The sequence below is a fragment of the Nyctibius grandis genome, chromosome 17 (assembly GCF_013368605.1).
Source record: "Nyctibius grandis isolate bNycGra1 chromosome 17, bNycGra1.pri, whole genome shotgun sequence".
Lineage (NCBI taxonomy): Eukaryota > Metazoa > Chordata > Aves > Nyctibiiformes > Nyctibiidae > Nyctibius > Nyctibius grandis.
This window is the reverse complement of record NC_090674.1, coordinates 6,933,297-6,958,724: the sequence shown is the minus strand read 5'-3', so window position 1 is coordinate 6,958,724 and position 25,428 is coordinate 6,933,297. Positions and strand designations below refer to the sequence as shown.

At 45.2% G+C, this 25,428-nt stretch overlaps 1 protein-coding gene across 3 annotated transcripts in view; it reads right to left on the bottom strand.

Moving 5' to 3' along the window:
* Window positions 1–644: 644 nt before the first annotated feature.
* The window catches only part of SKI (SKI proto-oncogene), a 106,006-nt gene continuing 81,222 nt past the window's right edge, over window positions 645–25,428 (bottom strand). For 2 of the 3 annotated variants that reach the window (XM_068414961.1, XM_068414962.1), the window contains 6 exons: window positions 11,031–11,156; window positions 10,417–10,532; window positions 8,384–8,661; window positions 7,618–7,919; window positions 5,077–5,307; window positions 645–1,565 (listed from right to left, as the gene is read on the bottom strand). In XM_068414961.1, the coding sequence (XP_068271062.1) occupies window positions 1,377–1,565; window positions 5,077–5,307; window positions 7,618–7,919; window positions 8,384–8,661; window positions 10,417–10,532; window positions 11,031–11,156 (1,242 nt within the window). In that variant the 3' untranslated portion in view covers window positions 645–1,376. The remainder of the gene's footprint in view (window positions 1,566–5,076; window positions 5,308–7,617; window positions 7,920–8,383; window positions 8,662–10,416; window positions 10,533–11,030; window positions 11,157–25,428) is intronic. The other variant, XM_068414963.1, reaches the window with a different exon arrangement.

Here is a 25,428-nt window from a genome sequence, read left to right as displayed (position 1 = left end):
CAGGGTAGAATCTAGAATGCTCAACTTGTAAACTTTAGAAATATGGAATAAAATGCAGAGTAAGATCCTGACAAAGTGCAGTTTAAAAAAAAAAATCTACCACAACGACAACATCAACACTAGGACGCAGTGAGGGCATGCTGCATTTTTATTCCGGGGCTGCGGCTTGGATCCCAAAATTAAAGTAATTCCTTTTTTTTAAAACAAAAAAGTTTTTTTATTTTAAAAAGATGTAGGCTTATTCACAGCAGCAAAAATGGTGTTTTTCTTTTCTGTAGTATCCAGTAATGCGATGTTGCACACTCCTTGGGCACAGAAATCCTGACTGACAGTTCATAATAAAAGCAGGTAAATACTGAATTTATGGTAAGATGGTGGAACAAAGGTGAGTTTTCCAGAAAACTGAAGTAAAGATTTCAGAATGACTTTAAAACGTGTGTCTTCGGCTTTATTTCTCAACCTCCTGAACAGACCATCCATTTCCTTCGTCCTCTTCCTCAAGCTGAAGCGCTCTCGGATGAAGTGAGTCTTTAATGAAGATGGCTTTAGCCGGCGTGATTCGCAAACACTGACGGCTGTAAGGCTGGGTCTGTAACTCGAAAGCATCCACCTTCTCTTCCCCTCCCCGCTCCCCCTCCCCACCCCTGTACAATCCTGCATCTTCCTTTCGTGTCCAGGACAGGAACTGAAGGTAATTCTTTCTAAGGAAAAAATCAACTTTGAAAAGTACTCTGAAATTCTCATACACCCACGTGAGGGGATTAAAACTGTGACGGCTTCCTAGATGGCTGGAAAACTGCTAATGAAATGGCGTCATCACCAGAGGGCTTCTGCGCTCAGAATCCCAAAGCCTAGAACAAGTCATTAAAAATTGTGCATCGAAGGTTTTTTTTGTTTTGCTTTTAAAGGTTCATTATAAAAATCTTCTTAATTTTTTAATACCAAGTCTGTGTAATGAATTATTTTAAATAGCTTATAAGAAAAGTTTGTTTAAATTCCAAAATGTTCCAACAGGCAGAAGGGCAACATAAAAACACTGCCATGCTTGCCTTGTACTCTGATCGGAGTTGGACGATGCTGCTTGCTTGGAGTTTGCCAGTAGAAAATTTGCTGTGGACTTAAAAGTACATTGTTTACAAACACTTTGTGTTTCATAGGCACAGTAAGATGTTGTGCTATACGGATTGGAAAAAAAAGAGGCGTAATTCAGTGCTTCTGTTATAAAGAGTAACATTTGCCTTCCGACTAATAAGAATCCATATTCAGAGATCTGTGTGCCAAGACACAACTGCTCACACATGCACTTACACACGTACCCACACACCCTCCCTTACTGTGCACAATGTCATTCTGAACGTGCAGCAGACGCTGGCGGTTCAGTTCTCCATGCTGCTCGCCGTGCTGTCGCTGCCGGGCTGGCTGCTTGCCTTAGGCCACAGTTGTTCCTGAAGTTCCTTGACCACCTTTTCCAAGTGTTCCCGAGCCTCCCGTTCATGCATGAGATCAGCTCGGAGCTGCTCCCTGTCAGCCTCTGCGTGCTGAAGCTTAACCTGTAGGTCCTCGATCTAGAGAAAAGCAGATTAAGAAACATTAATAAACTATTTTAATCTTTCAGTTCCATTGTGATTTTGTAGACTAACACAGACTCGTACTTAGCACAGAGGGAGAAGAGTAATAAACCCACGTACTTCCAGACCTGAGATTAGCAAAGCTGAGGTGAGGAAGGAGTTCCCATTTCCCTGCACTCCTGGACAATGGTGCACGGGCGCTGCGTGAAGTGTTCAGCTTTGAAATTCTCACACATTTCTGGAGGCTTCAGTTCCAGAAAGGGGGTGAAAGACAGCCTAGTTCAGAGTGCCTCAGTGCAACAGAACTCTGGGGACTCTACTTAAGCCACTACTGGTATTTCTTCAGGCAGACAGAAATTCAGCACAGCAAACTACAAGCTCAGTTTGCACAGGAGTAATCTCCTTTCAGATGTTACAGCGGGTATTGAATGAGTGACCAGAACCGTGCTCCGCTGCCCGTGCTAAAGGCCCCTGTCTCAGCTATAGATTAATGTCCAATTAACGTCCAACAAAGGCAATTGTATCCTCTCCTGTACAAGAACCATTCTATCCTTCATACACAAAGTAAGGAACTGTAAGGAGCAAAGACAGGCCTGGAGGAGGTGGAGGCGCAGTGTAGACGGGAGGGGGATTGTGAATATGGGCGTGAGGGAGTCAGGACACAGGGAGCCTCTGAACGGGCAGAAACTCTCCAAACAGGGAAAATTTGCACCATTTCAACCCATAAAGCAGCAGCTGGACTTTAGAGGTCAGGAATGGGACTGAGCAGGTCCTGATGTGTAGTAACTACGCACAGAAATAGACTTACAGAAATGCACATTCCAACCAGCCTTAGAAGAGATCCCTGGCTGAGATTTAACAGGCTTTTTCCAAATTAGAGCAAGACACGCAGATGCCCTCGGCCTCCCCAAAGGCCTCGGCAGCCCATCTGCCTATTTGTTACTTACTGATACTGAAGGCAGAGAAAAGCCCCAGTATTCAAGGGTGTAAATGGCAGAGAACTGCACTGGTTTGAGATACGCAATTTTAGGCCACGAACAGGTGAGAGCAGCAGTTCCCAAAGTGCCATGTAACGAAGGGAAGGAAAACTGCATTTGGATCCCAGCTGCATTTGGATCCCAGTATCAAGGTAAGAAAAAAAGAAAGGCATAAACCACACTGATACTCAGCAGGTATTAAGCATCTAATACTTTAAGCATCTAATACTAAACATCTTACACAGAGACATTTACACTCCTGAATTTGTTATTTCCTTTCACGCTTGCCTGATGCTCTTCTCTCAAGACTAAACCTGTCTAGAGAATTGTGGTTTCCTCAAAAATAATAAGTGACAAACACAATGTAAGTAAGTGACAAACTTCCTGCGTGCACCCCAAATTAACTATAAAAGGATGGATAAAGCTTTAGTTTAAAATCTCTTACATGACTTAAGTTCTTAAGTCATACTGAACGCATGTCCTCGTGTCGCTGCACCGCACTCTGGGGCTGTAGCAGCAAGCCTGAGTACGTACAAGAGGCCGTTGCAGTTGATACTGCAAATGTCCTATTAGTGTCTTTAGAAAAGACAAACCTGCAGAATATTCAGCTACTTGAAGTCTTTTGAGGTGACTTTAGCCCTTTGTATTAGGAAACCTCATTTATTCCCTCTCCCAAGGAGGGAATCTAGCAGGAGACTGAAAAAACCCACCTTGTCACAAACTGTCCTGCCCATCCCAACGCCAGGGCGGCCCCACCTGCGGGTTTCCTACGTGTGGTGCTGACTTTTAGCTGCGCTCGCTGTCGCCTTTTTTTTTTTGCTCCAGTGGAAGTCAACTGCCGGCAACGCCCAGCGCAGCAGCTCGCAATCTGGTTATGTTTAGTCTGGACAGCCCTTATCAGTGAGACATCCTGTGATGCCAGAGGAAGCCCACATCATTTCCTGCTTCTGGTCTCCTGGTTAGCGGTGGCTCATGGTGGCACACGGGACCACTCCCCTTCCCGTTATTGAGTCTGGCTTAGAAGAATTTCTGAGCGCTGTTGCTTTTTCTTTTCCTGCCCCCCGCCCCTTAAAGTAACCACACCAGATATTTGCTGCTCGTGCTTTAGGCCTAACACTACTTCCATGAAGCATGTGAGTGCCACAACACGCGGGGCAGAACCGTTGCTACAGTAAACACAGTCTAGGAGAGCTCCCTTTAACAGTACTTCAGGTCTGGTACAACATGCAAGTTCATCCTGCAAACGTGTGACACCTACATGGCATTGGCATGTCAGTGACTGATATACCTCTGCTGCAGAGTTTAAATTCAGGCAAGAGTGCCCCATTTTTAGGGGCCGCCTGCTGCGAACGCCTGCTGACCCTTGCCTGTTACTTATGCATTTCTCAGCCAGGCTTTTAGCTGGGGAACCAGTGCTGGGGACAGTGGTTTGGCAGAGGGACATTTGGGTGGGAGTGGGTCAGAGCAAGGCTACAGGGGAGGCAGCCACGGCAAGTAAAGGGGTCAGCCTTAAGGAGAGGGGCTGGGGGCTGAGGGGGTTAACAACGGGTGTGGGACTGTGCCCTTTCATAGGAAATGCATTACTGGGCAACTGGGACTGTTTTATTGGCGGCGGGGGAAGGCAGGGCATGAAGGGGTTCCTCTTCAGGGCTGTTTCTCACGGAAATCCCGGAGGCTGCCCTGGTGCTCTCAGCTCAGCCCGTTACGCTGGGTCATGTCAGGGGGCTCGGAGCAGTGGACGGCCTCGCTCCCACGTGCCCTGCAACACCGAGACACAACAAGGCGACTTAGGGATGTGCCGCCTGAGCTCTTGGTTCTCTTGGCTTTAAATAAACTTCAAAATCCTTTATTCCAAGAGAATCTGATGCGGAGAGGGCGGGGAAGGATTTTTAGGTCAAAAGCTTAAAGCGTACATGTTGCTTGTAACAACATGTTCCTGCATTCCTAGAACTTTCACCGAGATCAAACTCAAAGTCTTTTCTTAGCCCTGACAGTTTGCTGCTCTTGTGCTTTACAGCTGTAAACACGACTCCTTCCCAGCACTGCAGTTTGCTTATTGATGGACCTTAGTTTCTTCTCTTGTCTTAAATGGTTCCTGTAGGTCTAGGCTGATCTTCAAGGAAAAATACTACTAGAGAAAGTGGCTCTGCCTAATATTTACAGTACTGAAATGGATCCCTATGCCCTGGCAGTGCCAACAGAGCATTAGCTGAACTGAAATGATGTTGAGCGTGTGTCTCACTTCTCTGTAAATGGTGATTTTCATCTGAGAAATGTGCAAAGTTCTAGGCAGAACTGTGGGCCTGACAGAGGTGGTGGAGTGCAGGCAGGCTGGTAACCTTGCGCTAGGACTGGGGCTGTACCCTGCCGTGATGGGGGCACAGACATGACACAGACAGGAGCTGGACTTGTCTCACATTAGACAAAACAAGGCCACTGGTTAGAGGACAGACAGACACCTGAACTGACCCTGGGAGCTGCAGCAATACTCAGCCTACTTGCTATGACAGCTTTCCGCGGCCGGGTCTTACCTGGGCTGAGTACTTGGCGCGGAGCCTGCCTGCCTCACAGCCCTTGTCGCACACCCGGATCTGCCTGGCTTGTTCCAGTTCCCTCTTCAGTCGTATCCGAGACTCGTTGGCTTCCTTCATCTTCTTCTCATTCTCAGCTCTCAGACGTTCAATCTCTTTCCTTAAGTTGCGCTTCGCCTCTGTTGCTTCTCTCAGTTTCTCTTTCTTAGCCACCCTTAGGAACTCCAGCTCCTAGAACACAAAAGCCGTTACCTTGTGAGGACGGAGGAGCAGAGACCAAATTAGTGCAAGGACCCAGCCCTGCGAAGGAGCGAGCCAAACTAAATCCCCACCTTCTGGTGGTGATGACCGAGAAGGCTCCTGGCTAAACCTCACTCTGAACTTTGTACAAGCTTTTCCCCTTTAAATCAACATGAGATTCAACGCTCAAGAGACCCTGAATTCTTGGACAATAACAAGCTATAGGCTACAGCCACATTTTGCTTTGTCAAGCAAAATAGCTGTGACCATCTGTGACTGAATAAAGATGAACTGCAGTTGGAGAGAGCTACCAGCAATGTGCTCTACACTCGCTTGAAGTTTCAAACCAACCAACTGCAATGCCTGCACTTCAACTGCAGACACTGAAGATACACACCACGTTATGATAAATGCAATTTCTGAACGCCTTTGTGTACAGCAAAGCTGAACAAGAAAGTTCACCACTTGCTGAAGGAGTCAGTGGTTCCACTTTATCAGGCCCCCAAAAACCCACTTAGGGCAATTATGAGAAAAACCAAATTGTGTATCTGCTTTCTAACTCAAGGCCCTGTGGGTTTGCTGTAGGTGACTGGGGGAGCCCTGAGGCTCTTGGCAACCAGCCAACAGACCGCTCTGTCACAGCGTCTGCAAAACCCCAGCCTAAAACCTCAAGCTAAATCGAAACCACGCTTTGCTCTGGGAATGGCCACTCTCACTGCCCACGTCCTTAACAGGAGCTGCTCCCCTGAAACCTCAAATCCAAGAGAGCCGTTAATTGAAGTGATAATGATAAGGAACCTACAGGTACAAAGGAAGAAACTCCCAAGTTGTTAAAAAGCTGCTGTTAAAAGACACATTCATCATAAGCACAAAACTGTGGCTCCCTAAAGGTCTGTCTCCTAAATGGTTAAACTAGAAACTCAAGTTCGACATTTTTTTCCCCAGAAGCAGCATTTCCTCCCTGTCAAACCCTCTCGGCAATGTGTTTCTGTTAAGTAACGCTGCAGTCGGGTCATGGGAAATTCACTCTCCTGACAATCTCACTTCCCAGCCAGGCCATTGTTACCCGGCCCTGCCTTGGAAGCCGCACACACGTCCGTGGAACTGGAAACCCACAGCTGCCCAGATGGAAAACGATGGCCAGAGACCGGATTGCCTCTCGCTCTGACATGCTGCTTGATTTACTGCCTCAACACTCAATGCTGCTTCAATTACTTCACACAACTCCTGCTTTACATTAAACACACACGGTGTATTTATTTTAGATATTTATAACTAATATATTTAAAGCTAATTTTTCAATACTTACTTTTACTTTTAAATACATACAATAAAACGTGTATTTACTGAAACACAAGGGAATGAAGTGATTTGCTCAAGGTGACAACGAACAAGCAGAGTTCAGTTGAAAAGACAGCTCTGGGCCTGCCCCTCTGGGACAGGGACCTGCAGCTGGGCCGTGACCTGCCACCTTCACCCCAGGGGTCTGCACCACGGACACGGGATCCTGACACCGCAGCTCTTGCAGCAATCCGAGCTGGAAAACTGCTGCTAAAATTCTAATTGTGATCATATCTGCGCACTTCACACAATCTCTCTCTCACCTCCTCCTGCCTGCTAGAAGAATACTTGAATCTACTACTGGGCTTCTAAGGATTGGGGGGTTTTGGTGGCTTTTTAAACGCAGCAGTCACCCTGCACACAGATCACCCCTGGGGGCTACTGTCCTTTTGTTTCGTTCCCCAAGTGAAGAGAAGTTCACCTGCCATTCCCTTGGCCGCTGTGGTTTGCTCCTGGCCTGTACTTATCTGAGGTGTCTTTTGTCTGACTGCTCTTTCCTTGATGTCACTGATGTATCAAGGATGGAAATAAGAAGCTGCTTCACTGAATGAAGCAAGAAACATTCAGGTCTCTGCGTCCTCCCTCAGCTGGGCAATGGCAGGATTTTTACAATCTTATAAAACTACAGATAAAGCCTCCATAAGGACAGAAATGTTTCTAGTTCAGTGAAATGAAAACAAAATAAACTGTGCTGGACTAGAAGATTTTTTCAGTCATGAAAAGCTGTTGATTTTGGTAACCATGGATTTACAGCCTAAGGCAACAACAGGTGGCAAGCTTAAAAACGTGGGAATGGTTCCTGTATAGTTTGGTTCCCAGCTGACTGCACAAACAGCACCCCAGTAAAGCCCGCTGCTAGCCGGGAAAAACGAGGCAATATTTTACACGAGACTCCCTAATGGGTTCTACCTGAAGAGTATTTGCAGACAGAGGTAAGAGAAAGCTGTTGTTCAGCATTACCTGATGTAGGCTGCGTTTGGCTTGCAAGGCGGCGTTCAGCTTCTCTTCCTGCTTCACTCTCATTTTAACAACTTCATGGAGGAATTTTTCTTTGGCTTCTTTTGTATCCAGGCCACTGTCCAGGGCCTGCCTTAGGTGCTCCAGCTCAGCTTCCAGCCCACTGCTGTGAGAGTCAGAATGTGCTGCAGCCTCGTATGAACTGTTGACTGGGACTGGGGCTTGCATCCCAGGGGAGCTCATGTCCTTTGCAGAGCTGGATGAAGTGAAGGATGGCGAGGAGAGCGAGGATAAGGAGGAGGTGACTGAAAAACAGAAACATTGAAAATTAATTAAAAAAATGTCTAAAACTAATATAACTCAAAATATGCTGAGGCCCTTTTGTACAGAGGAGATACTCAATATTCAATGAAAAAAATGGAAGAAAGAAAATCCTCGTTTTATACTTTGATACATGAAATGTGATGAAAATGCAAACCTGACTTAAGGCCCCAACTTACAATCTGCCTGAATTGTGACTTTGGAATTTATGTCACAAACAGTGTTTTCTCCATAGTCGTTCTTCAGGGAAACCCACATGATCCTGCCCCTTTCAGTGGGTCAGATTCCTTCTTTTTGGATAACGCTGTATTTTTACATCCCATTGAGGTATTAGGCTTCCAGAATTATATTTAAACACAACAGAAGCTGAACAGCTAACTCCTGTGGATTACTGAGGAAAATCCAGCACAAACCAAAGAAAATAAAGGCAGATATAACTGTCACTTACATTCTTCCCTGGTTTCTACTTCGATTTCTGCTTCTGATTCCTTATCCTCTTCAGTGGCAGTAACAGTGGCTGCAACAGTGGCTGCTGCTTCTGGGACAGCCGTGTTCTCTGCAGCAAGTTTTCTTTTCCGTGGCTGGACAGTGCTGCTCAGGGGCTCGCTGCTCCGTGACACCACCGTGGCACAGGGCGGGTTGCTGACAATTTTCTGTTGGGCTGGAGGTGCAAGTGCCACGTTGGGGGCCACAGCATTCTCGAAGCTTTTGTAGGAGTAAAAACTGCTTCAGAGGGGGAGGAAAAGGAAGGAGAAAATAGTCATATTCTTGGCTTTAAAATGCTTCCCAATCCACGTGTTACACTGGAACTGCAAGACCCTCACTGGAGTGACAGTGAAGCTCCACTGGTTTACACCAGCTAAGAATCTGCCTATATATTTGCTCAGCGTTTTGCACTCATTTAAATGTGAAGATGATTTATACAGCTGATCTCCACCCAGTTCACAAGGGATCCTACTCGAAGTGCCACATATTCTAAGAGCACCACGGAGATGAGATCTCTCAGAGCCTAAAAATTATTGTGATGTTTCCTCATGATCTTCACGCATTGTTGTTTTACCTAATGGCACAGTTTTACTTCAGTCTATCCACGAATGTTTTGTAAACCTGGAAATGGCACTTCCTTACGAAAGGCCACCAGAGCACAAAAAGCGTATTCTTGTGTATCGTTTAATTTTTTGACACAGCATGCACCTGAGTGCACGTATGTAAAAGCACAGTTAAAAAACCCAACAAATCTATGTTAAGGGACAGCAATATTGCATTGTCAAATACACAGAATTTTGCAAAAAAACCACAGCAAAGACTGTCTTTGCAACTTCCTTTCAGCATCTACTACATGACGTATCTTCAGTCAATATATTAACATTTCTCCTGAACCTGTTGAAGGTGGTTTTTTTCCAAGACTTAAACTGGCCAAATTTCTCACAGGGATACCAACGGTGTACTCTTACACCAGTTTAGCCCTTCTTTCCCTGCCTAACTGAAAAATCTGTTTAAAAGCAAGGATATGCTAGGAGGCTTTCTTGTCTTTTCCTTTGTTTTTTTTTAAAATCAATCCCCACAGCTTCTAAGAAACTTGTTCATAAGGGCAGCAAAATATGTTCTCCATAACGCTCCCTAAGAACACCTGGCCTCTTTAGTCAAACTTTCCAAAGAAACCATTACCCTTAGGCAGAAATCTGGCACAAGGATTTCTCAGACCGAACAGTTCAAGTCTGGCAAAGGCCTGTGTAACTGCCCTGACACTTTCCGTTCTAGCTGTGACACCAGCAGTCCCACCTAGTATGGGTCGTGACTCATTCTTGTACCAGTTTAATTATGTTCCTATCCAAGAGCACAACCTGGCCAGTAACATCAGCTTTCCAATGGGTCTGACAAGCTGAGGAGTCTTCCACAGGCTCCCCTGCCCCGTGTGCTCTGCCGTGGCCCCCCAGGACCACTGGCCATCAAGGGGGAACGGGGCAGCCTGTGGTGCCCATTCAGTCCTTCGCCCTCCTACGGTGTGTCACGGCAGGAGGCAGCACGCAGCTGTGCTGGCACCGTGCTGACCGGGCAGTGTCACCGAGCTGCTGCAGGTACCCGCTGGCAGTCGCCTGGAAATGGCTGGCTGGTCCCTGACCACCCGCCCTAAGAGAGGAACTCAACTGTCCTTTAAACAGTGAAGCCCGAGAACTTCTGATGACTGCACCCCAAAATGATCCTAAGCTCACAAAGCAGCCTTCCTTTCAGACTTCTATGGCACGTTTCACCTAAGAAAACCCATTTAATGAATGCACAAAATATCAGTACTTCTTTTTGTTTCCCTTCTGCAAATTAAAACACTGCAGCTGCCAATGCTTTTTAACCTGATACTAGTGGACTGACTGAATTACAGAGCCACCAGTTAACAGTGCAAGGGAACAAACCTACAGCAACTTGCTGCCAGATCAATCTCCACGGCTGCTAACCCCACTCTCCCTTCAGTTCGTGTCTCCCTACCTGTCCCGGATCAATGCAGGAAGGTGGGCTGAAAGCTCCTTCTCGTTTGCCGATACAGCAGGGGACCAGGGCCGGAAAGCTGAGAGACGCTGACGGGGATGGACACAGCCAATACTCTGGGAAGGAGGGGAAAGAAAAATAAGTAAATACAATCTTTTAAACTGTAAATCACAGGGAGCGCTAGGGATGCTTTTCAGTACACGTTCTGTTATCTCTGAAACTACTCCCCCACTGCCTAGGACCTGCTTACGTAGTAGATTCCAGGGGAAGAGGTGAACTGTACTAATGTAGAACCTCACACATTTTTTCTTTGACAATAAGTTGTATGCAGGCTGCAGAGACCACAAAAGGCTCCTGAGTCTTTCAGGATTCTTGTACCTCAAAGGCATGAAGGAATTGCTTACTGCATTGTCACAATCAAGGTCAGTGAGCACTGGAAGATGGCAAGGGAACTGGGAGGACTGTATAGCTCAATGTTTACTAGAAGGACTGAAATGTTATTAATTTAGAAAACCTGGGCAAGTTCTTTCTCTCATTTTCTCTTCTGGTTTCAGTAGAGGGATGCTACAGGCTAATAAGATCTCTCTTTTGATTACAAAATATTCAGCAATCACCTTATTAGATGAACTGGATAAGGACCGTAACCAACTGGACTGTTTTTCCTTCTCAGTAGAAGCTGGAGATTGGGAAGCAGAGTCATCTATTTTGGGCTTTTTGGAAGCAGGAGGATCTGAAGGGACCTGAAACAGAGACAGGCACGCAGCTTAGAAACAGGTTACAAGGCAAAGGCAAATTTTGTATTTAAAAGAAATACACACTGGGGTTTTTTTTCTGCGTTTTTGAACCTAATGAAAAACAAAGGCGTGAAAACAAGGGACAGACACAAACGAGGACACGATGCGGTGTCATTCCTTCATTTAAGATACTTCAAGAAAGTGTAGATGGTGCAGGAGTGAGAGGCAGTAATATAAGCGAGACATTCACACCATGCTGCAGAGAACTATCTGCCTTTTATTATTTTTGTATGCAGAAAGGTAAGGTTTAATGTGGTTGCTGAACTGGAAAGATTATTTTAAACGAGAACAGAACAGACTTTGTTATTCTGTTTGCAGTGGTTGTTATGCCGATGACTTCACTACCCCACAGCTGCAGTGGATTCTGGGGGTGCTGCCAAAAGCTGCTTTGCCTTTTCCACAAGTGGCTCAGCTTGGCCCATAAATCATCCTCAAGCATAAGAAAGCCCTTTGGCAAGCAAAACCCCTTTCCTTCAACACTGCAAAGGAATAAAATTCCTATAGTCCCAGCGTGGCTTGCAAAAAAATTGGTAACTACTGGTTTAACTGGTGCAGTGGGGATACCAGCTTGAAGCCCTGCCAGTAAAAACACGTCTATCAGCAGGGAGGAAGAAGGTTCTGGACCTTATGCTGCATCACGACTAGAAATAATAAGAGAAACACACCACCTCAGTCTCTATTCCTTTTTCTTTCCTTTCTTTTCGCGGTTCTGAACCCTCTACCCTTCCCTATTCCCATTCAACCTGGTTCTAGGTGGCACAACCATGCTGCAATAACTAGCAATCGCTCATATTTGCATTAAATTTTTTCATCCTTACACCTTACTGTGATTTTTGTGGGCAAACAAGTATTTATACAGGTGTGTCTGTAAAACACAGGCATGGCAACACTTGGAGAGCCCAAAATGGGTCAAAACCAGGGCTATTTATCAGTGAAAGGAAGGCTCTTACTTGCCAGTATCTTGTGTTCTGAGAATCAGTCCCCATCAAGGCATCTGAAATTGGGAACTCTGAGACTGCTTCTCCAAATGATCATTCACTCCTGAAAACTGTGATCTAAATGACTCTACCTGAAGAGCACGGGAGGAGCTCTGTTGAAATGCACTTCTCCAGACTCCCAGCTGACTGCCAGGCAAACCCAACAGCTCTGTAACTAGAGCAATGCCATCCCTTTTGCACACCTTAATTAGGAGGAAATTATGACCTGAAGTCCACGAACAGCCTACTGCTTTCATGGAAGCAGGGCAGTCGTGGGGAGCTGTGGCTCAAGCCGATGACTATCCAAGCTAATACCAGTTCACTGGCAGCACACCCCACTCCTGCTGCTCCTGCAGCCCAGTGTGCACAGTAACATAATCAAACCAAGGCTGGAGGTTTTAGTCAAGCATTCCCTGGCACTCTGGAGCTTGGGGCAGCTTTCCATATGCAGCAGATGAAGAAGAATGACATGGGTGTGTATGTGTAACCCCAAGTACAAAATTAGCCCGTGCCAGTGCCAAATGCCAGCTTCAATGGATTTGCAGAGGGTTCTTTGGGCACGGCTTCAGGCTTCCCTAGGCTGGACTCGTTCAGTGGCTATGGCATGGTCCCTCCCAGCGAGCTCAGCTAAGAAAAGGCACTTGTACACGCTTTTTGTAGAGCACGCAGGACAATGCACTGGAAAAGATTTGTTTTTGCTTTCGGAGATGCTGTCTGTGCAGAATTAGTGACAGCATTCGAAAGGTATTTGGCAAGTGACTCCTGATCCCAACCCTATCCACTGGGGATGGTGAGCTGTGTGGGGAGGGGAGCTCGGGGCGGAGGGTGGGGAGGAAGGGGGCTTGGAATGGAAAAGGCAACAGGTGGCAAAGCTCAGCAGGGAGAGCCGTTCCCCCGACCAGCCGCGCTCCGCAGAACGCGCTCTCCGGGCAGGCGTGGAGACGGCCACCCCTCTGCCCCAGCGGGGTCGGTGCCAGGGGGCACGCATGAAAACCAGCAGCTCTGGGAAAAGGAGAGCAAGTAGCAGGTTTTAGAAAGGTTCCAGGAGAGATACTTCAATAGAATAATCTCATTTGCATTTTTAAAGTAATCATGTCTCATGTCCAGCTCTCTCCACTGTCCCCCTTCTTTCCCCTTTAAATCAAGGCTGACACCAGCCATCAGGAGGGCTCCGAGCACAAAACGTTTCAGTAGACCTGGGAAATGATGCTTAACCTTTTGTTGCCAGGAGCCAGTATGGATCTGAAAACACGAGCTGCTGCTAGAAAAAAAGAGCAGTGAACAAGGTGTGTGCATGGGGGAAAAATAGGTTTGCCTTCCCCACAAATGGAAAAGGGGTGAAAAAAAGGGGGAGAGAAAAGCAGGAGCTAAATGGGGCACGTAGATTTTTCTGTCTTCATCTCCCACCACAGGACTCTTCAGTATTCCCAACACACTAGTGCTGTCTAAAGTGGTAAAGCACTTCAGCTGGCCTCAGAGAAGGGCTGCTGCCAACATAACTTCTGAGGCAGGAGTTGCCTCTCAGTACACGCTTTAAAAACCCACCATGTATTTAGGGTCCATTTTAACAATGCAAAAATGGAGTAAGTACTAGTAGTTTCCCACCTGTCTATGATATACTGAGGCACTACACGTTGCTATTCATCAAGAAATAGAGGTTCATCTCTGAAACTCCTGAAAAAGAAGGCTCCTGACTACAACCTCTAGCCATTTGATTGAATTTTTGCTTGTTTATTTCTATCTGCTTGGACAACCCACTGAAGACACTTCTGTCCCCCTCCACAGAAATACTGTGGCTGTGTCGTAGACTCATAAAAAATCCCCCCTATAAACACCCAAAGCAGGTCAGCGATGTGCTGTACTGCCCTCCTCTTGGTTTGTGCAGCCTTCTGGCGCTCAAAGACGCAGAAGCACATTTGCTCCCAACTACAGGAAGATACTGAGATGCGGAACAAGACCAGACACCGAACACAAAATCTTCTCTCCACATGACTCACCGGTTACATCCCACTCTCGGACACATTCCAGGCAACAATATACCCCACTCTGACACTTCCAACCCAGCCACAGCAGCCAGCAAACCTTGGTATTGGCTCAAATAGGGATGATTTGATTTCGTTTTCTCTCTTTGCCAAATAATGAAACATGAAAAGTCGCAAAAGAAATACTGAAAATCTGATGTAACTTTTTTGCCATGTTCATAAATGTCTTACAAAAAACTTGAACCCAAACCCTAGGAGACCAAAATAAATATTTCCTTATTTCCTATTCATTTTTCCTTCCACTGCAGGCAACGCAATAATTTGTTGTCAAAGGGGCTCTGCGCTGGGCAAAGTGATCTGTTAATATCCATTTGCTCCAATCCACAGACGTAAGAAACTTCACGATACAAAGTGGGCCCAGCAATGCTATGTGAAACATCCACTTAAGCTTTTGGACTGTTGTTTTCTGAAGCAATTTATTTTTGAGGAGAAACAGATACAGAAAGATTTATAAAGTTACTAAAAAAAGGTTTTTAAAAGTACATTCCAAAGGGAAATGTGGCACGTGAACTTCCCTGTCAGCCATTTTAAGGCAAACTGAAGTTAAGCAGCCCAGTCTGGCCTCTAGCCAACCAGGGCCACGTTTGACATGTCTGATCAAATTTTCTACTTCAATTAAGTGTTACAGTAACAAACCCTGAGACCAGGAGAAAGAATTTTTGACCCTCTACTTCTCAAAAAGACAGGCCTTCCCCAGTGCTCGGTCCCACGACCAGAGCAGCAGACCAAGCAGCACCAGGCCAGCACGGTACCTGACCGGTCCTTGTCGCTGCAACTTAGAATGGAAAATGAGCCCAGAAAAAATTCTTTAAGCTTTGGGAGTGCTCATGGATATGATTCTTGGTGCCTGAGGACCTACCAAAATACATTTCCTGAAGTAATTCACTTTCTTTTCCCTCCCTTATTTCCAACACTACGTAACTGGGCTGAGCAGATGCCCTTGTTCTCTCCTCACGCTTTGCTCCGTTGCACCAGCCAACGCCTGCTCTCTCTTGCCCACCCTCTGCAGCTCTCCTCCAGGGACGAGCCCAGACCACCACACACAGGTCAGCACTCTCTCTGGGAGGGACAGAACCCCAGTCCAGGCCAAATCCTGCAAAATGGTGAAGTCAATAGAACTGCAACTGGTCGTATACAACTGACACTCAGCCTACACAAAGGCATGCGTTGCCAAATGCGCGCACTCCCATCTTGTGTAGAAAACCAGCCAGCACCACTGAACAGGGCCAGAGCTCAAGTGCAACTCTGTGTTCACAAAACACCAAGGACCCTGTTAGTATCCTTCGAACTTCAGTGCGCTCTTTGTCAGCCCAGGTTTCGCTATGTTGCTCAGCTGATGTGTAGTGATGCATGTGGTAGTGAAAAATGGGCTGCTTTTGCCTTGTGAAGAATGGAAAACATTAGGTGAAAGGAGCTGAAAATATTTAGGAGGTTGCCTTGCCTGTGGAACCTCTAGCTTAGAAAAGTACCTTCCGAAAAGCAGCCCACGCTCCAGATTCTGATCTACCCTCTGCTGATAAAATCTCCCCATAAATGGGTCTAAGTTTGACATCAAATTCCAAAACCTAATTGAAAACACAGATCTGTTAAAACGGGGTAACGGCATATGTTTATCTGTGTCTGTAACCTTTCCCAGGCTAGGTGTGCATGTATTTCCAGTATGTGTGGTGAAGGATATGAGTGGAAGGATAAAAACTCCAGGCTTCTCTTCCTGTTCCGCGATGCAGTGCCAGCCTGGTGCAGCAGCAGCTATTATTGCAGCCCTGAGAACGTGCGCCAGGCTGGGAGCAGCTGCAGTGACCCCCGGGCATGGGGCTGCCAACACCCCTGCGCAGAAGCCAGACAGGTGAAGGGAGAGAGCGTGCCCTGGACAGGTACTCTGATGGGGCCGGGGATCTGTCCCTTGGCCCCGTCCACTCCTTTTAAAGATGGACTGGGAATGCGGATACCATACCTGCAGGAATCACGGCATCCTAAGTGGCGTTCTTTAGAAAGGAAAGATTTAATGTCCCCCCATCCCAACACAGAGAAATCTGTATTTCAGTCTCTTAAAAAATTAATTGGGAAAATACTGGGAGGCTGAAGAATTCAATTTGATATTCCTAACTCCGGTGTAAATCAGAAACATCTCCATTGAAAAGCACGTACAACCAGAGCAGGCAAAATTTTCAAAACGGGCTGTAAATCCACCGAGAGCATACTATCATGTTGTTCAAGCTCTTGCTGCTGCTGCTGGCTCATGCAGAGCTGAGTTCAGTTACACCATGAGAAAGGGTGGGGCTTCCTGCCCCAGCTGATACTCCGTCTGGGTGTGAAAATTAAGCAGCTTTCTCATTAGGGGCACAAACCACAAGCCCAGACGCCGGTCTGATATAAGTGTGGAGAAACCCCAGAGAGAAACTGCTTGGGTTCACAATGTGTCAGACATCAGAAGATAAAAATACACTGACAGAACAAAAAGCTGACAGCGAGCGCATTTTACCACCAGCAAACGCCCGTGTTGGGGTTCGGTGCTGGAGCCGCAGCCCGCTCTGTGCCGGGCAGTGCCCCACCACAGGCCCAACGGGTCCGTACCCGAGTTCACGTAGGGCCCACTGGGTGAGCAGGGTCTTCCCACCACCTTAGTGAGCCTTTGATGAAAAATTACCTGGTTGTTTAATATGTTTTTCCTGTTAAAAACTATCACCTGACCATCTCAGCTCACATTTACTCCTTTACTCCAAGGGAACGTGGAGTTTGGGCAAACACCTAAACCAGCACCTGCCCTACTAAAGGTGAAAGACCCTGTGGGCAACGAACACATCTGCACCACAGGCCACGGAAATTCTGAAAGGCCACCCAAACACCTATTCTTAATAACACTTTCCTCCTTGTGTAAACTGGATGGGAAAGATGATTTTGTAGAGGACACGGGTGGAACACACAAACACAAAAGGGCTTGTGACTCCAAGTTTGGCTACTGATTGATTTCTAAGCTCCTAAGCAAATAATTTCCACTACCCTCCCCTAGGAAACTAACACTAATTCTGTTCTACTTCAAAAGATGTGTCAAGAATAAAACCCTCTGGCACTAGGGATATACCAGTACAAATGTTACAAAAGTGCCTGAGCACCAAAAGAACAGTGGAATCATGTCTAGCAAATTCATGCCAGCAAGAGGCTTGTTTTTCTGAGCTACTTTATACAGACCCATCCGTTAGGTCCTTGCTGGGTTACAAGGAATGGACTGGACAGGTACTCAGCATGATTTTAACATACTCAGGGAAGTCAAGGACCAAGGGGGAGTTTAGTCAACAATCTCTCACCCTTCGGAGGTCTTCCTCTGGGTCAGAATTCAGGCAGGACAGATGGCATTTTCAAAAGCTCTTAAGCTGTACCAGAGCAAAAGCACATGAAAAGCCAGGAGGAGTCACACTACTGAGATGCTCTATTTACTTCTCCAGGTTTTGCCAAGCTTATTTCACCAACACTAGCTTGCTCTTAAGAATAAACTTATCCAATAGCCAAAAAAACCCTATACACAGTGAAAAAGATGGATTGAAACTACCTCTCCAGGCAACTGCACTGCATTCAATTATGGCATCTGCAAGTGAAGCATATGAGAATGCTGCTGGTGCTTCTTATTTGACTTGGCAATTTAGCTGTTAACCATAAATAGAACAAAGCTTTTAATACTTTATTAACGTTTCCTTGCAGAAAAGGCACTACAACAAGTGAAATGTTGGGAGTTGAAGCACAGACAGGGAACAAAAAATTGTAGGGATTATTGCTCTCATTACCTGCACAACTATTCAATAAAATAAACAAAGCATGAGAAGCTCTGAAAGTACCTTTCTACACGAACTGATGGCTCTTCTTACTCAGTGATGAAAAGCAAATCTAAGCAACTACCCCAATCTCTGTATTTCATGCTACTAGTAACGCCTGAAAAGCCCCAGAAAAGTCTCCAGAAAATATCTGCATAGACCGTGGCTGAGAAAGCAGAGTATGCGAGTCCTGTTCCTACCCCATGAAGAGCACATTGAGTAATACAAGTGGGAACGGAAAGACAGAACTTCTAGGTTCTATTCGAAATGGCTTTACTTGTTCACTTGTGTGACCATGGACCACTTAAACTCAGCTGACCTGTAGATATAAAATGGGTACCATTACTTACCCATTTTTGAAGGGTGCTATGAGGTTCATCTTCTACTTTTACTTGGAAGAAAAGGATGCAAAGTCTTATTTTAAGCACAATGAGGTCATGGCACTGTGTGGTAACTCTTCCTCTGGTATTACCCATGGAGTTTTTTTTATTCAGAGCCCCAAGACTGGTTCAGACTCGTGCTGGCACAATGATGGTACTACACTGCACAGCCTTGTAAGATGGCATTTCAGAAGAAGTGTACCTTTACTGGTGACAAGTATTCAAAGCTACTTCTGGAGGTTACCCAGACCACAACTCCTGAACTTGGGAGCTGAACTGAGAATTCTCCACATGGTGCTTTTATGAACCACAGGCCTGAGTCTAAGAAGAGGCTGAACCACGTGAGAACGGAGTGCGCTCTGTGCTTCTCTGGTTGTCTTAGGACCTCTTTCAGATTTCTAGTTAAAATCAAACTAAAAAATGCAAAATGAGAGGTATCGTCCCTGTGGGGAAAAGGGCCCTTTATCTGCATCCTTTAAGCCTTCACAAGCACATCAACTGATGGACAGAACACTTGCTTCCTAAAGCCTCTTTGTGACGTGGTCCAGAAATGATTAATAAGGCATTAGAGGTCTTTATAAGGACTGCACTTTCACGTGGATTAAAAAAATAAATATATTCAGCTACATATGGAAAGCTATGAAGGGCTGTCTCAATAATAAAAAAAGCTAAAAATAATGCTGTTCTATGGAGCTGTAAGAAGATTTACTGCTTGTCTACTGTATACACTTAAAAGAGAAAAAACTACCACATTGCAGTGTCAGTTCTAGGGAGTGTATGTAGCTTTTTTTTTTTTTCCCCCCACAATTTTGGTTTCATTGGGCAGGAATCCAGACTTTCCATCTTCCCATTTTTCACTGCTCTGGTGGAAGCCTAAGTACTCATTTTACCCTGTCATTTTGGGACGTGTGATTATGGGAAGTATTTGCTTTCTATTCTTGCCTTCACAGCACACATGCTGGCTGCCAGCGTGTCCCCCAAGCCTGACCTGTGGGGAATCTTCACAAACCACAGTTGAGAGCGCTTCGGCGAGCGCCTGTTATGTACAGGCATAAAAAGGAGCTGTGAAAAACCCCTCACTGGAACTAACCTGCTCTCCCCTCCTATTGATGAGCCTCCAAGGACTCCCTTTGTCTCTTCCTGGGAGGGGATGTTCTCATTGTGCAAAGCCCCACTTTCACTTCACTGATAGCAGTGTAAACGCAACTCCCCAGCTAGTCTCAAAGGATGCTCTGTAAAGAGGTAATGTCTTGGGCATATGGTAATACAGGGAGCTCATCTTTTAAAACTGGGAAATTTTTCTCATACTTGTGCAAAAATCTTTAATTTCTATAAATTTTGGATGTGATTCCCTAACAGAAGAAGTGAAAAGGGACTGGGCTATTTTATTTCAGACACTATCTCAGTTTAAAGCAAATTCCTACAGAGCACCCTTTGATGAATTCATTTTCTAAAGGCAATTTTAAATTATTTTCTAGAACACTACATAACCCCTGGCGTAAGTCATCATCCATTTTCGAAGCTCCTTGGCTAGCATAAAAGAAAGAAAAAAGTTCTCTCTCCTGTCTCAACATTTCTTTCCTTTTATTCTTTTAGTACAAAAACGAGGCCAGATGACATCTGCTGATTGCACTTATCCTGAGGAGCAAACAGTACGGCATTCCCAGTAAGCCGTGGTATAGTGAAACCAGCAACAGCTTCCCAGGTAAACCCCAGATCCAGAAACTTGATTTTGAAACGGAGGGGGAAATGCAAATAATCTCACCACTTTTCAATGCCACAAAGACTGGGAAGCCTCCTGGGATTCTTCTGGGCCACTGGAAACTTTACTGCAACTTGCTAACTTTTTCCTGAGCTCAGTGTTAGTGGAGCTTGGTTAGCAGGAAGATGCAGCTAGTGTTACCTGGAAACTTGCACTGAGAAAAAATGCTCAGCCAGTTCAACTGGGTGTTTAATCCCTGAGCTCAACAATTACTCTTTTATTTCACTCTTCTGCTTGTAAATCTATCATATAAAATTACTATTTGATAAAGGTCTGATCCTATAAATCCTTAAAACTCTCCAAATCTCCCACAAACACTGAATTTTTAATAGCCATTCGTCTAGTCTCAGAATTCTATGAATCTTTAGTAGCTGCTCAACAAAATCAGTATTGCCCATTAAAGTGATTCTGCTTCGCTGATTCTTCTAGTTGAAACCCCTCTGCTATGGGCAAGGATAAGAAGCACAAACCATCGCGGTATGATAGCACTGCACAGATGGGAAAAACTGAAATTAGCCACACAGAGCCCGAAACAAAGTAAGAGCCGTGCCTGAATGAGGCTGTCAGCTACCTCAATGTCAATTTTAAACCCCTCAAATAAAGTACCCCTATTTTTTTTTATTTTTCTTTTAAAGAAACACCTGAAGACATAGCTGATTATTCGTTACGCGATGTATTTGCGTTCTGGCTCTTGGCTGATGCAACTGGAAGCCTCTTTTCCACTGGCTAAGAGCCTGTTTTGCCCTTCCAGTGGAAACTAAAAGTTACAGCTTGAAAGAATTCCCTGCCCTGTGGTTTAAAACAAAACAAAACAAAAAAGTTCAACTCACACTTCCCACTGGTGGACCAGAGCCGGTGATCGAGACTCTAGTACAAACCAGGTCAGAGGGACTAAGAAGAACGAACGGCCCCTTTTCCTCTAATTTTTATTGGCAACAGCTGCCCAGGAACCCCCCGATGCCCCTCAACACGAAGGGAAGGAGAGCGCGACCGACAGAGGACAAGGATCGAAGCAGGCGCCCGCGCCCGCACGTGCGTGGGTGTTCCAGGAAAGCAGAGCGCAGGTTTGGCAGCTGGAGGGAACGCCGGGCTCGGCTCCTGTTGTAACTGAAGCCGAGGGAAGTTATGCCACCAGATTCATCAAGGAAAATCAAAATTTCCTCTCTGAACACATTTGCTTTGCCCAATCTTTGCTGAATTGTTTGTTGGGTCATGGTTGTGGGAATTAAAAAGCCATTTGCGGACAAAATTTTCTCCTCACATTTTCTTTGAAATGAAACCAGGCTCTCTTGCTGTAACTGCACCTCAGCTCCAGCTGCAAACTCTCTCCAAGTCATCAGTTCCTGTATTGTGGAGACATGTCCACTCTGCCAGCCAAGAATCTCATTTTGGTTTCAAATGTTACATAAAAGGACAAGTATTCCCCTTGTGATCGCCCCTAATACCAGCTCTCTACCAGGCATGGTGTTCTCCCCCAAGTACCAGCTAATGCACAATGAACTGCAGCAACCAGACGGTTTATAAAGGCAGGAAAGGGGAGAGGGGGCAATTGGGGGAACACAGATGGGCTTTGGGTGCTCTTCTGTCAAACTCTCCTGCAGTACCCAGGCAGGCATCTGCCAAGCTCCACACTGCCCTGATTTGGGTTCTTCCCCAAGTCCTCTTGTGCCTGCAGAGCTCCCTAGGGCACAGAATCTGCCCCTGATTCAACACGGTGATGCAACTAAAAAGCTACCAGCACCCTACCTTTTTTTTTTTTTTTTTACTTACAAGGACAGGCAATTGTTAACAGAGACCTTCTTGCTCTTCAGAGCTTCTTCCTCTTGGGTTCATCTGACTTTCATCTCTCTTACTGTGGCATCTTTCCCAAGCACAAGCCATGCTCACAGGTTTCGTGACTATTACGCTGACACATAAATTTACCACTGCAGTTACAAAGTCCCATCCTGCCAGAATCTGGTGTCTTCAGAGCACCTCCATGACAACATACTTGGTTTCTCCCAGACAAGCCCAAGAGCTGTGCATGCCTAAAGCCACGACACCTCTAGCGCAGTTAATAATCGCAATGGTGAGTTCTCAGGGCAACTGTCTCCCATCTATAGCCTTCTGTGCCAAAACTTCATTAGGCACCTTGATGTTAATTCGAAACCCTACCACTCTTACAGCAGCGCACATCAGGCAAAAATACAATAATTTTGTATATTTAATTGGCTGTGCATTTTTTAAGACAAAGCTCAAAGGTCTGTGTTTAGTTTTAAATTGGAGTAATTATGGGAGGAAAAGAAAATAGCATACAAAATAGTAAAGTCAATGAGCAGTGCATATTTAACAGTCTCTCACAATTCAGTTGAAAAACAAGACTGCTTTAAATATACACTGGTGAAAGTATACTGCCAATGCGTTGATGGTGGATTAATAGTTACAAATCCTATTAAGGTTAAAAGTGCCACGGAAACCCCCTAGTCCTAGTGGAACAAAATGGTGCAAGGCCTCAGTTATCCATCCCATTTCTAGTGGAAATTACCACCTTGAGTCTTTCTATCAGAAGATGACTACTTTTTTACTGGAGGAGAAGAGCAGTAACCATATGGTTAAGGATATTTTAGGTGCTAATAGCTGTAAGTAAGAAACTGAGCAAATTTAATATCATTAAAAGGAACTTGTTTTTCCTTCGTATCTTTTCAGTCAAGGCAGGCCACTTCTGTAAGAACACAATTTCTGAGGAGTAACTTTTCACCATCCATATATAGAAGACAGGAAAAACTTAAATTCTTTGCTTACAAAATGTTTTGAAAGCTACAGACAGGCAGATGCTTCCTTAAGCACCCGACAACTAACGTGCTCTACAATTCTAAGAAAGCCACAAGAAGCTCATCTACTTTAAGTAACGGTTATTACTGCTGAAACCTCCCCAGAGCTCCAAGGATAAAGGCAGACAACCAATTACAGTCCGAGACTTTCCAAGCTTCTTTTGCTGCCTTCAGAAATAAGCATCACATGCTCTTTCCACCAGATGCTGAGTTAAGGGGGTGGTTTAAGAGGGGAGGGAGGGAGGGAGGAGGAGGAATGAAGGAGAGGAGAGGGCCCTTCAGTTTACTCTTTCAGGCAAACCCATGCAGCAAATCAGTCCTCCTCTGGCAAAAAGGGTCTGCTTTGGAAGAACCTTCTATGTTCCAGTGAGTGACTTAGTAAGTAGAACTAATTTTAGCTAGGACATTTACCATGCAGGAGTGATACACTTAGGAGAGATCTTCTGTCCTTCAAAAAGGCCAGTACCATTGAGAAAAGAGAAACATTTGCAACAGTTACAAAAAAAAAATAAAATAACTGACCAAAATATTACCCCTACACTGGGACGATCAACACGAACACCAATACTAAACAAGCAGCCTTTTGCAAATTGTCTCATTTAATAGCCAAGATATTGATTAAAAGCCCACAAGTATTTCTTCTTTTTCCAACATAAACTCACCTTTTGGCTACAGATAAGAGATGTAAGAGGAAATGCCCAGAGAATGTATGTGAATATGTACAGAGAGAGATACACAACATACTGCAAAACAACTTCTGTGTAACACCAAATGAAGCAGCAAAAGGTAATTTGAAGGGAAAAATGGAAAGGGAATGGGATGGAGAGGAAAGCCAAGAAGGCTTTCAGCTCTTGTGTAACGTGACAGATTTTAAGCCTTTAGGGGCAGAAGTGGCTAAGCAATATCGCAGTGCAGCGTGACCGCGCGGCCACATGGGTCGTGTCTGCTACAACTCTATTAATAGGAGAGAAGATTAGAGAGGTTTGGCTATACACAATCTATACCTACCAACAGAATTCCTACTTTCTCTCCCCGCTCCGTTTCTCCTCATTGCCACAGAGACTCCTGGGGCGTCTGAACGCCAAGAGCACCCCAAAAGGAGCCTGGAGACAGGCTGGACCTTGCACACTCCACAGAGCATTCAAACTTTTGTTTACATCTGCTCAAAATTAATCAGCTTTAAACACAGATTTAACTTTTACTACTTAAGTGAAGTGCAGGCTTTAGGCCCTGGTTGGTGTATGTATAACGAGTTCTGTTCGTTGTGCCCAAATAATGACTATGAACCCCCACCGGGCATGACATGTACTGGTTTTTTTGCTCTTACTTCTCACTTTCTTGTTACAATGCGAGTTCTATTCCACATCCCCCTTCTGTGTGTAACGTGCCTGACCCCTATAAAGATGGTCAAATAAATATCTGGTGACCTCACAAGTACGAAAATAAGCTTATTTGAAAGAAAAAGTATATCTTCAGGGGGTTTGGCAGTAACTTTCAATTATTTTTAATTGCCTGGAAAATTAAAGTAAGAAAATAGTGTGGTATAAATGTTAGGGCACATTATTAAGCCGTTTTCATAATATCTTAGCCATAAGCTTAATAGACAAAAAGGGGTTTTTTAAGCCTCAGTCATCTGTTCAATATGAATGGCCTGTCTGTTCCCATACTTCCTCAAGGGGTAACTGAACTGAACCATTCCATGATAGAAACCAGATTCAGTTTGACCTGGTAGGCAACGAGAACTCCACAGAACCTTCAAAATTTGGGTTTAATTACAAACCACCATGGAGTCTGGACTGCAGCCTGAGATCAGAAATACAAAGAAAGGAGCTGAGATAAAGTTTGGAGCTATAAGCACCAACTTCCCTTCCCCCACGTTCCTTTTCTTAAACCATGGGATGGGTTTTTTTCCTTTTTATTGCCAACACAACTGACTTACAACCTGCAAAGCAAGCAAGATTTCCAAGGTAGCGTTCTAAGTCTGCCTTCCTTCCCTCTCGTGGAATTACGCTATCGCAACACTGACGCTGCATCAAACGCATCATGGGAATCAACACAGAACTGAAATTCAGCCCTGGGATCGTGATGGCTTCAAAGTCTCATTTTATTTTCTTCTTTCATCTGAAACTTTGATGCCTCAAAACCAGTTGTGAGTTGAACTTTCCTAACGAAGCCTACAATGCAGTGATGGAAACACACAGAACTTGGAGAAGGATGTATGTTAAAACCCATCACGAGCAGCCTGGCCAAACCGAAGCAGGCAAAACCTTACACAAGCATAGCTTTGTGGCCTTCCATATGCTGGGCAGAGTGGAACTGTGCTACATTTTTGCCAAAGTTGTGGTATAAATTAGCAATAAATGCCTGACCCAAAAGTCTTGGGTCAAGGAAAAGACTGAATCAGGCCCTCACTCCATGAAAGCAAACACCGTAACATCAGT